Raw genomic sequence first — 11,497 nt, 5'->3', positions numbered from 1 at the left:
GATTCCATCTCATTTGAGAGATCATCGATAGAGGAGATGTGAGGATATGCAGAGTACCGATCGATGCTAACATTGAGGATCCCTTGACCAAGGCTTTGGCACAGAGGAACCATGATGCTCATAATAGGTCACTGAGTATTAGATATTTCAGTGATTGACAGTAGTGCCAGTGAGAAATTGTTAGTATTAGCCCTAGTACCAATTATGAGATGATTGTAAAAGGCTCAATTTGTATCATATTTCATTATTAATAAAAGTTAAAGGTGGTTATTATATTTATTTCAATTTAGTGCCTAATGAATAAGTATAATAATGTCCTAGAGTAGGATATTCTAATCTACAACATATCAATTGGTAGAATTGATAGTGAGATATTGTAGATATACATATGATCCTGTCTAAGAAGCTTGACAAAATGGAAAGCTGGGGAGAGAACTTACTGCTGATGAAGAAGAACACCTAAGAACCCCCGATATGAGAAAACCAAAGCGGATCTGGAAGAATAAAGTCACCGAACACCCTCCTTATACGAAAACTCAAGGACAAAAGGAGGGATCCACCGAAGAACACCAAGATCTGAAGCTTCCACAACTTCCTGCGCACAAGTGACCAATCAACACTATTGTCAGTGACCTAAGACCGGGGTGGGAATCCCTGGCTAGGCCCTCTGACGCTCAAGTCAGTGATCTCTCTTAGTGTGGACCGAAGAAAAAAGATGAACAGTGATTGAAATTAAGGTTTGTAATAGATAGTTGTGAGTGTGGTGAGCGTGAGCATACCTGGCCAACGGAGTGGATTCCCCTTTTTATACCACTTCATATAACCTCCGTAGTCATGAAGTGGACCATGGTTTGTTAAAGTTTGTTATGAGATGGCGTAAGTCATGTACTTGCAGAAAATAACTTTTAAGGAATCTTTTTTGTACCCCAGATGTACCTTCTTTGTCACTTAGTACTCGTAGAAGAGTCTAGATATATTCTTCCCACCAAATTAGCAAACCTGTTATACAATCACATACTATAGATATCTTCATTAAGCTATTTATGAATATTCTTGAAATATTTATTCTCACCCTATCTTACATGTTATATCGAGGGATATCTATTCTCGCCCTGTCTTACATGTTATATCGAGGTATATTCATCCTCGCCCTGTCTTACATGTTATATCGAGGTATATTTATCGTCTTGTCTTACATATTATATCGAGGTATATTTACCGCCTATGCCTTTTTCCCTATTTTTACTAAATTATAGACAGCCTGATATTATACTATGCTTTGTCCAGGACGGACTTGAACCTAAGTTATATTCAAGCGAGTTATTACTATTGTTCAACATATGTCTTAATCATCTGATGATATTCTATTTGCCCTATAAGACCTTGTACCTTTACATACCCGGACGATCATATACACTTGACCAATATCAGTTTATATCTAGATGTACTACTTCAGACAATCTTGACTTATCTATCTTAAACGCTTAAACCCTGCCGATATTGGCATACTTTCTTAAGGTATATATACCGGCTGATATTGACCTATCCTTCTCAAGATATATCCCGGACGATATTAACCTACTTTTCTTAAGGTATATACCGACCGATATTAGCCTATCCTTCTCAAGGTATATCTCGGTCGATAGTAGCGCTTGCTTAATTTTGCTATTTCCTTTCTTATTCTCACCGGGGATCTACTAAACCTAACCCATATCAACATAGAACACTACTCTTAACTATTTCAAGTCAAACATTAATATGCAAGGACGATATTAATGCGTTAAGACTAGCATATAGGTCAACGGATGACTTAATCTCACAAGTCATGGATATGAGATATCAGGTTGATACATGGGTATATATTAGACAATATATACTGAATGACCCGCCATAAGAATGTTTCATGGATCGGTATATGAGTGTCATAAATATTCTCATGTGACTATTGGTATAAATAGTTCTTAGACCTGAAGTCACTACGGTTCCCTACATAAGGCGTTGTATACTTTGGTATCAGCAAACGTTACCTATAACAGGGTGGACTATAAAGTCGATCATTTGGTATGCAATAACTTATGCGGAGGGATGTAAGTGATGTAGATGAGATCTATCCCTTCCATATGACAGAAGCGATATCTATGGGTCCCTTGATTAGTAGAACACAAGAATGCATGGTCATGCTTAAATGAGTCAATATGTGATATTGAACTTATTTGTTTTAGTGTGTGTATTTAGAGATCAAGAAATACAAAGATTGATAAGAGGTGACATGATCTATACCTTATTGATCAATCTATATATCAAGGATAGAAGAATCAAGTCATACAAGATAATAGTCACGAAAAGGTTAAGTCGGATCTTGATATTCTCGTTACTTGGGTAACAATGATGTCTTGCTAGATGTCACTCATTGTTTATGTATTTAAATATTGATTTGGATACATTACCAACGTTACAAGAACCTATTGGGTCACATACAAAAAATAAGTAGATTTAGAGATGAGTTCATATGATGAATCATTGAATTAAGTCTAATCCGAATTGGACTTATTGAGTCAGGATCAATTGGATCTAATTATTGGATTGAGTCTAATTTAAACTAGACTCATGGAGTCAATTCGAATTAATAAAATGATGTTTCATTGAATTTGAAATTGCATGAGAATCAATGAGTTAGACTCATTGGGTGAACTTGAGTTCACCAAGGAAGATAAATGATCAATTTTGAACCATTGGACTGAATGACCAATTTTGAGCCATTGGATTGGAAGATCAAAGGGAAAAACCCTTTGATATTCATGTGATGGATATAAATATGATTTATGGATAAATTTTCATTAGATGAAAAACTTTTTGTCTTCTTCCTTCTTCCTTCTTCCTTTTGGCCGAAACTCACATTCTTGGTTGCTAGCACCACCTTAGGTAGTTTTCTTCTCCACTTATGAGTTTGTGAGACAGAGGAAGGCTTGTTCGTGTGGATATCATAGAGGTGCGAACGTGTGATCGTGCTAAGATCCAAGCTGTCTGGGGTTCGTGTGCACGCATCAAAGATATACCTATCATAAAACTTAGTATATGTATTTATATTTCTCTTCGTATGGATTTTCTAGAAACAAATTAAAAGTTTTCCGTTATATTATCAAATGTTTAGTGCTTTAGTTCTTTACCTTTCGATTTATTTTCTATGATCATAAGACCAACAATAGGACCAACTATATGACACCCCTATAATGATGAATTCTACCTTTATTGCATAAGGAAAATGTATTCGGAAAATTTTGGGTCACATGATGACCTTTTGCCGACACCTTTTTAATCCCGCAGATAATCCCATGTTTACATTCTTTTTTACACCTTGGGTTGTAAATGTCGGGACCACTTACAAGGATCACAACCGCCGACTAATATTATCAGCATTAGTAAACATGGTAGGTTTAGGTGCATACCAAAGTTATATCACTTTGTTTCCATGTGCTATATTTGGAATTACGAAGTTTAAAAAAAAAATGTTTCGGCCTATAATTGTTTTGTCAATTACAAGTCCTTGGAGACAGTTTGCTAGCACGATGTCTAACTCGTTTCAGCTTGGACCATAATAAAACATTGTTTTCTCTGGTGTTTCAATGTCTTATGTGTTTACATATATCCTGTAAAATGAGTCGTGATATTTCTCCGTGCTGCTAACCAACTAAATATGTTTCGTTTTAGCAGTGACCTTGTGCTTAACCATTAAAACATTGTTTTTAATCTGACCCTCATCTTTCTTCCGGATTGTACAGCATTCTATACATTGAAAAAATATTTTTATGAGATACCAGTTGATTAGAAGATGATCTTTTTATTATAATAAGATAAGAGATCATTTTATTTTGTCCTCACAAGATATCTAATTAATTAAAGGATGATAATTTTATTATCATGAAACAAAGATTAATTTCTATTGGAAAAAAATAATCTAAAGATTGACAGTAATTGATCCTATAATTTATTTATTTTAATATTATTTAAGATGGGTATGAGAGATATTTAAAATGAAGGTAATCATATTTTACTAGACGAACTCATCTTAATTTGTTATCAAAGAAATTGTCAACAACTGGTTAATTTCTTTGCATTTCTTATGTTTATCTTCCGTATTGACTTTTTTTTTTTTCAGAAATTTCTCTTTTTTCTTTAGTAACTACAGCTAAGTATTCTGCAACTAAAGATAAATTTCAAGATTATTTATAGACAAATATAAATACTACAGAGGTAATTTTTTTCCCACTAAGTTGTGAATGATATTTCACTAAGAGAGGATAAGACCTATGAGTAATTGGGAACTCTTATATTTATTGCCTAAGGAATCATATCTATCTTTTCGGACAAAAAAAAAAAAAATAACGAACGATAAGATTTGTAAAAAGCTAGTTCGGTACACAAAGCTTTCAATATACGGGATCTGGGGGAAGGATTTATTATACACAGTCTTATTCAGTTTTTTACAAGAAACTGTTTTCAAGATTCGAACCTATGACTTTTTATCATAAAGCAACAACTTTACCATTGCGCCAAGACTCGTATTCAACGATAAGATTTGTACGAGGATTTTTTTTTGACAAAAAGAAACTCTAAATTATATTATGCAAAAGGTTGCTTTCTTTTTGGGTGTAAAATGAGATTTATTCATTATTAGGTCAGTATTGGACATGAACTCCAGCAGAAAATGATATTTTTGTATGAGTTACAAATCATAACACACCTAGGTGTGTCTTACTGAAAAAAAAAAACTCTTGTCATAACCTTTTTTTTCCTCTCTGGTGAATTGCTACAACCTTTCTGATTCATTAACTTGCTAAACTCGTTGATTCACAAGCAAAACCCAGTTTCTGCCGGCCATGTCACATTTGATGTCCCGTTGTTAGCTTTCCAAACCTCGAGCACAGCTGTGAGATCTGTAAGCTTGGCCTTCACAGTCACACAACAATTCGCGTGCACTGTGACTACTTCACCAAAATCCTTACTCTTGTGGCAGAAACAGGTGAAGGAATTTGTGTCCAGGTACCTAACTTTCAGCCCCAGCCTCCTAAAGACTCCATCCCTCTTCATCTGCAGCAACGTATCTTGATCATTCTTTCCCGATGAGTTCTTAGATGCATACCATTCATCGAACAAAGCTATAGTTCCATTGTTCGGGGACGCAAAGTAGAACCCTGTGTTGAAGAAGTTGGAGTCGTCAAAGGGATTGCCATTGAACCAGTCACTGCTCATTAGCATATCCTCCCCTTCATAGTGTAGCTTCGAGAACGGATTCCGTAGCCACAACACATCCATATCCTTGGTAAAAGAAAGAGCAAATGTTAGCTGCCCATTCATATCCTTTGATTTATGTAGTTTCTCACTTACTGTGAAAATGAAGCTGTATCCACGCCTGAGAACATCACCAAGGAATTGGGTCCTCCTCCACATCATATCAAGAAACTCGTTCGAATTGTAGAATGCCTCAGCGGAGAAGTCGACGCCATCTGCGACAAGCTTGTAGCAGTTGAGGTGCTGGGCAAGGCAATGGTCGAAGGAAGCCTGGTCCACCGCAACGAAGAGGAGATGATGGATCAGAAAGCAAGTGTCATGGCCTTCTCGAAAGCCCTGAAGGAAGAGCTGCAACATGCCGTTTTGTTCGATGTATGCCTTGTTGAGCACTGCGATGATGAGGGTCTTGTTGGGCATTGAGAGCCTCTCCAGCGATGCTTCTAGTTCATCTTTTGGCAATGGAGTTGGCTCTGTTTTGGTCTGTCCATGGTAATTTTGTGCACAAAGAAATTCAAGTTCTTGCATTTCATCCATCTTAGTTTACAACATTAGCCAATCTATTCAAACTTACATAGTTTACCATCCATTGAGAGCGAAAGTAAGTCACCCTCGACTCATGAGGCAGCAAGAAGCCGACACAGATGACCACAACAAACAGAAGAAAACCGGTGATGGCATGGCCAGAGATGCTGCCTGAGTTGCTCATTACTCAAAAATGTAGATATTAAGCAAATGCATCCACAGACGCACTCTTATTTGTAGAGGAAATTGCATGTGGTAATGAGAACATTGGATTACTTACACACAAATCAAACATGTGATATTTAAAAAAATGGAATTTTGATTTCCATTTCACGAAGGCATCTAATATAAAAAAGCCTCTCCCCTTGGTTGGCTTGGGGTCACCATCTCTTATGCATTTCTCCTGCTAGCTCTCTGCTTTTGGAATCCAAAATATTCATTCAACTATGACATTTATTTTTCTAGATATGCAAATAAAAGAAACTTGATGGGTTAAAAAAAACTCCTCTTTCTAGTTAGATGCAAGTGTTAGTTGATGTGTGTATATTATATATGTTTTTAGATATACTTTAACGCACATCTAATTATATTTTATAAGCATAATTTATATTTATTGCACCTTATTTTATTATTATATTATATTTTCATTCTATGTGGTTGGAGATTTACTATTTGTATATTTTTATTAATAGAACGTCATTTGAAGTAAAAATGGAGCAAAGAAGCACATTGAAACAAATATAGAGAAGATCTATAACCTGGTCATGCCCCTTGGCACGACCGTGTGCCACCCAAGGATAGGTCGTGCCCCATAGGCACGACTGTGCCTCCCATTAGAGGACAATCAAGGGACGAGCATGTGAAATCACACGGTCGTGTTTGTCACTGTAAGGTCCCACAAACAATAATTTAAGAATTAATTTACAGAAATCTTCTACGAATTTTTAGAAATTTTCAAGGTTTAAAATGAACCAAGATGACATGTTTAATGAGTAGAATAATTAATATTGATGAGGGGCCTATATAATATCCTGGTGGTCTTTTCCTGAAGAGGTTCCGCATGGTTTACCTCCAATTAGAGGAATTGAGCACCAAATTGACTTCGTACCCGGTGCATCCATTCCAAATCGACTTGCCTATAGAAGCAATCCGAAGGAAGCAAAGAAACTTCAGAGGCAAGTTAATGAATTATTAGAAAAGAGGTATGTTCGAGAAAGCATGAGCCCTTGCACCGTGCCTGTGTTACTCGTTCCCAAAAAGAATGGAACATGGAGGATGTGTGTGGATTGTCGAGCCATCAACAACAGCATGGTAAAGTATCGCCATCCAATACCTAGGATTAATGATATACTTGATGAATTGCATGGTTCTTGTGTGTTCACAAAAATTGATCTTAGGAGTGGATATCATCAGATTAGGATGAAGGAAGGTGATGAATGGAAAACTGATTTTAAAATCAAACATGGCTTATATGAATGGTTAGTAATGTCTTTTGGCTTAACTAATGCTCCTAGCACTTTTATGCGTTTGATGAACCATGTTTTGCGTGCTTTCTTAGGAAAATTTGTAGTTGTGTATCTTGATGATATTTTGATTTATTGTAGAAGCTTAGAAGAGCATGTTCACATTTAAGGTTAGTTTTGAGTGTGCTAAAAGAAGAAAAGCTTTTTGCTAACCTCGTTAAATGCTCCTTTTGTACGAAAAAAGTCATATTTCTTGGTTTTGTTGTTAGTACTAAAGGCGTTGAGATGGATGAGAAAAAGGTGAAAGCAATCCAAAAGTGGACAACACCGACAACAATTAGCCATGTGAGGAGTTTCCATGGTTTGGACAGCTTCTATCGACGGTTTGTTCGTAATTTTAGCAATATTGCAGCTCCTCTTACTAAAGTCATCAAGAAAAATGAGTCATTCAAGTGGGGAGAGGAGCAAGAGTGGGCCTTCAACATTTAGAAAGAAAAGCTAAGTTCTGCTCCTTTACTAATCCTACTAGATTTTTCTAAAACATTTGAAATCGAATGTGATGATTCTGGTGTTGATATAGGTGTTGTGCTTATGCAGGAGATGAAACTCATTGCTTACTTCAGAGAGAAGTTGAGTGGAGCCACTCTCACTATCCCACATATGACAAGGAGATGTATGCATTGGAGACATGGCAACATTACCTATGGCCAAAAGAATTCGTGATTCACACAGATCATCAATCTCTAAAGCATTTGAAGAGCCAACATAAGTTGAACCAACGCATGCTAAATGGGTATAATTCATTGAGACATTTCCTTATGTGATCAAATACAAGCAAGGAAAGGAGAACGTAGTTGCTGATGCACTATCTCGAAGGTATGCTTTACTGTCCACTTTAGATACGAAGTTACTTGGATTTGAATATATCAAAGATTTATATACTAACGATACTGATTTTTCTGATGTGTTCAAAGCATGCGATAAGGTTGCATTTGGTAAGTTCTATAGGCATGATGGATTTTTATTTCGTGAAAATAGATTATGTGTGTCTATGTGTTCGTTACGTGAACTATTCACTAGGGAAGCCCATGGTGGTGGTTTGATGGGTCATTTTGGCGTTACTAAGACTTTAGGGGTTTTACATGATCATTTCTTTTGGCCTCATATGAAACGTGACGTGGAAAGAATCTATGAGAAGTGCATCACTTGCAAACAAGCTAAATCTAAATTGAAACTCCATGGCTTGTATACCCCTTTGCCTATACCAAGTGAACCTTGGACTGATATTTCAATGGACTTTGTTTTGGGATTACCACGGACCAAGAGGGGGAGAGATTCAATTTTTGTTGTGGTAGATAGATTCTCCAAAATGGCGCATTTCATTCCATGTCATAAAACCGATGATGCATCGCATATAGCTGAATTGTTCCTTAAAGAGGTTATTAGGTTGCATGGCATGCCTAGGACCATTGTCTCTGATAGGGATGCAAAGTTTTTAAGTTATTTTTGGAAGACTTTGTGGGAGAAATTAGGAACTAAATTGTTGTTCTCTACTACTTGTCACCCCCAAACTGATGGGAAAACTGAAATGGTCTGTAACGACCACCCTTCTTACTACTACTACACTCTAAGGATGACCGTTACTTGACTACTAACTCTACTTAACCGGTATGATAAAAAAAATCACATGGAAATCCTACCGAAAAATTTCGGCAGAGTCTCCCCTGTACCGGTGACCATATCCGTAAATACATACAGAGTATACTCAGCCACAGGCGGCTGGAACATATATTTTCACAACCACGCAGTTTAATAAATCAAATCATGTAAGTAATGAAAAGCGGAAACATAACTTCTTACTACAAAATTTTCTTATCAACTTAATTAGAAATTAAACTAAACAAATTCTTAAACTAAGTGAGTTCTTTAGCTAAGTCTCAAGGATCTCCATAGTCCACACATCACACATCGTCACAGCATCTCCTTGTCACCTTCTTCCTTATACTTTAGCTTTTCCTTTATCTGCAGTAGGAGGCAAATAGTATGTATAAGCTAAAAGCTTAGTGAGCGCTATCCTACTCACAAAAACTCGATATGCATGTATATAAATAAAAACATGCTAAAACTGAATGCTAACATGTAAAGCTACTCATGCTCATAAATAGCAAAGAAATCAACTAACTAAAAAGCTAACATGTATAGCTACTCATGCTCATAAATAGCAAAGGAATCATGCTAACTGAAATACTAAACATGTATAGCTAATCATGCTCATAAACCAATAAAGGAATCATACTAACTGAAATACTAAACATGTACAACTAATCATGCTCATAAATAGCGAAGAAACTAACTGAAAAAGCTAACATGTAAAGATAATCATGCTCATAAATAGCAAAGAAACTAACTAAAAAGCTAACATGTAAAGCTAATCATAGAACTATCATGTGTATCAACGAGAAACTGAATTGATACCTAAGCTAAACCAATTAATGCTAAACTGAGTCTAACTTGTATTCACATAACTAATTTGTGAAGTTTTGAAAACTATTTACATAATAGATTAAAATAATAATCATGCTGCTGATGGGCCCGGCAACTGTACTTGCTGTGCGCGCATCCCTAACTAAACCCGGGATTGCAAGTTCCGAGTCTAGTAGGGTTTACTAGGTTATCTAAACCTAGGGACGACTGTGGGAGCCCAACCCAATGGATATCTAATCCAGTACAGTGCCACTGCCGAAAATAAAATACTGATTTCATAATTAATTTTCTTACCTTGCTTTAACTAGGTTATCTGAACCTAAAACTAGGTTATCTGAACCTAGAACTAGGTTATCTGAACCTAGAGGCGACTGTGGGAGCCCACCCATTGGACATCTAGTCCATAAAAGCTGTAGCAAGACTATATAAGCTGAATTAAATGCTTCTTATTACATTCACTGTGCTATTTAGATGCTTACTGTAGCATCCTACTGAGCTAAGCATTCTATCGAATACTTGGTGTGCACTAGAACACACCCTACGTACTGAAAATCTGTATACAAAGCTTAACATAAATCTGCATGCAAAGCTTAACAAAAATCTGCATATTAAGCTTATCCAAAATCTGCATACTAAGCTAATAAAATTCTGGATATTAAGCTAACACAATTCTGCATACTAACTTAATTAAATTCTGCATTATAACTTGCTAAAATCTGCATTACAAGTTCCACAAAAAATCTGCAAATCTAGTTAAGCTACTAGGGATCTAATTGGATCTTCCAATGCTAAACCATCAAAACTGCAATGCTAAACAAATCCATGACAACTGGTTTAACAGTATGGTAACCACATCAGTCGTTCCTACTAAAAGGTTCAACAGAAAACCAAAACTTCGTGTATGGATTAGCTACTAAGGATCCAACTGAAACTTCCCTAATTAAATCTGTTCATTGTTGTTCATTTACAAGCCGATCATGCTTAAAAAAAATAAATCTATTTAACTAACTGTTCTTAAACTAATAGCAGGTTCCAAAGGCAAGGAAGGACTAAATCCCTAGCAACCATAATCTGTTACAGCAGGTTCCAAAGGCTGTTCTTTTCAATGCATGGCACAAACAAAGCTAAAATCTGCTGAAGCTTAAAATCTAATTAAAAATCTCTTCTCCTCTTCTTTATCAAACTCACGGCAGTAACTAAATGGTTCTAAAACTGCACACTAAATCTGAAATAGAAACACTGAAACACTTGCTGTACAGAAAAATCCAAGCATGGAATCAAAGCATACTAGAATCCTGACTGTAACAAGCTCTAAGAGGGGCTGTTCTAAGCTCTAATTAAGCTGTTCATGGTTACGAAATGCAAATAAAACTGCATGTACAATCCGGAACCAACAGCAAGGGCTGTTCTTGCCCACTAGCAAACTAACAGATCCAAGGGTTTCATAGAACAAGCAAAGCCTCTTTACACATACTACAACAGAACATAAAGGAGCAAATAAAACTAAGTCCACATTCTATCAGACAAACACATTGAACCAACACGCTGTGCTACGCAGGAAATCCACAATCGTGGCAAGAAATCAAACCAATCGAAAACCAATCGAAGGGAACTACTCCTACTGCAGGTGAGTAGCAACTCACCTAGCGTTCTTGGACTTACAACCAAACGCAAGGAGGACTTCTAGGTCTCGGAGCTCTAATCGGAAGACTCGAAATTGCGGCTCCTCCTCGTGCTCC

At 36.5% G+C, this 11,497-nt stretch overlaps 1 protein-coding gene across 2 annotated transcripts; it reads right to left on the bottom strand.

Moving 5' to 3' along the window:
- Positions 1–4,682: 4,682 nt before the first annotated feature.
- LOC121990086 (uncharacterized protein At1g28695-like) lies at positions 4,683–6,054 on the bottom strand. Of its 2 annotated transcripts, none has more exons than XM_042544326.1 (3): positions 5,870–6,054; positions 5,386–5,769; positions 4,683–5,316 (listed from the first exon to the last, which is right to left on the bottom strand). In XM_042544326.1, exons 1-3 carry the CDS (start codon positions 5,993–5,995, stop codon positions 4,849–4,851), a joined length of 978 nt encoding a protein of 325 aa, XP_042400260.1. In that variant the 5' UTR covers positions 5,996–6,054; the 3' UTR covers positions 4,683–4,848. The 2 variants fall into 2 exon arrangements, with proteins under 2 accessions (XP_042400260.1, XP_042400259.1); XM_042544325.1 differs by having other exon boundaries at positions 5,861–6,046.
- Between the last annotated feature and the right edge of the window lie 5,443 nt (positions 6,055–11,497).

This window comes from Zingiber officinale, chromosome 6B (assembly GCF_018446385.1).
Source record: "Zingiber officinale cultivar Zhangliang chromosome 6B, Zo_v1.1, whole genome shotgun sequence".
Lineage (NCBI taxonomy): Eukaryota > Viridiplantae > Streptophyta > Magnoliopsida > Zingiberales > Zingiberaceae > Zingiber > Zingiber officinale.
Note: the sequence above shows the minus strand (reverse complement) of the source record. Positions and strands in the feature narration are given on the sequence as shown.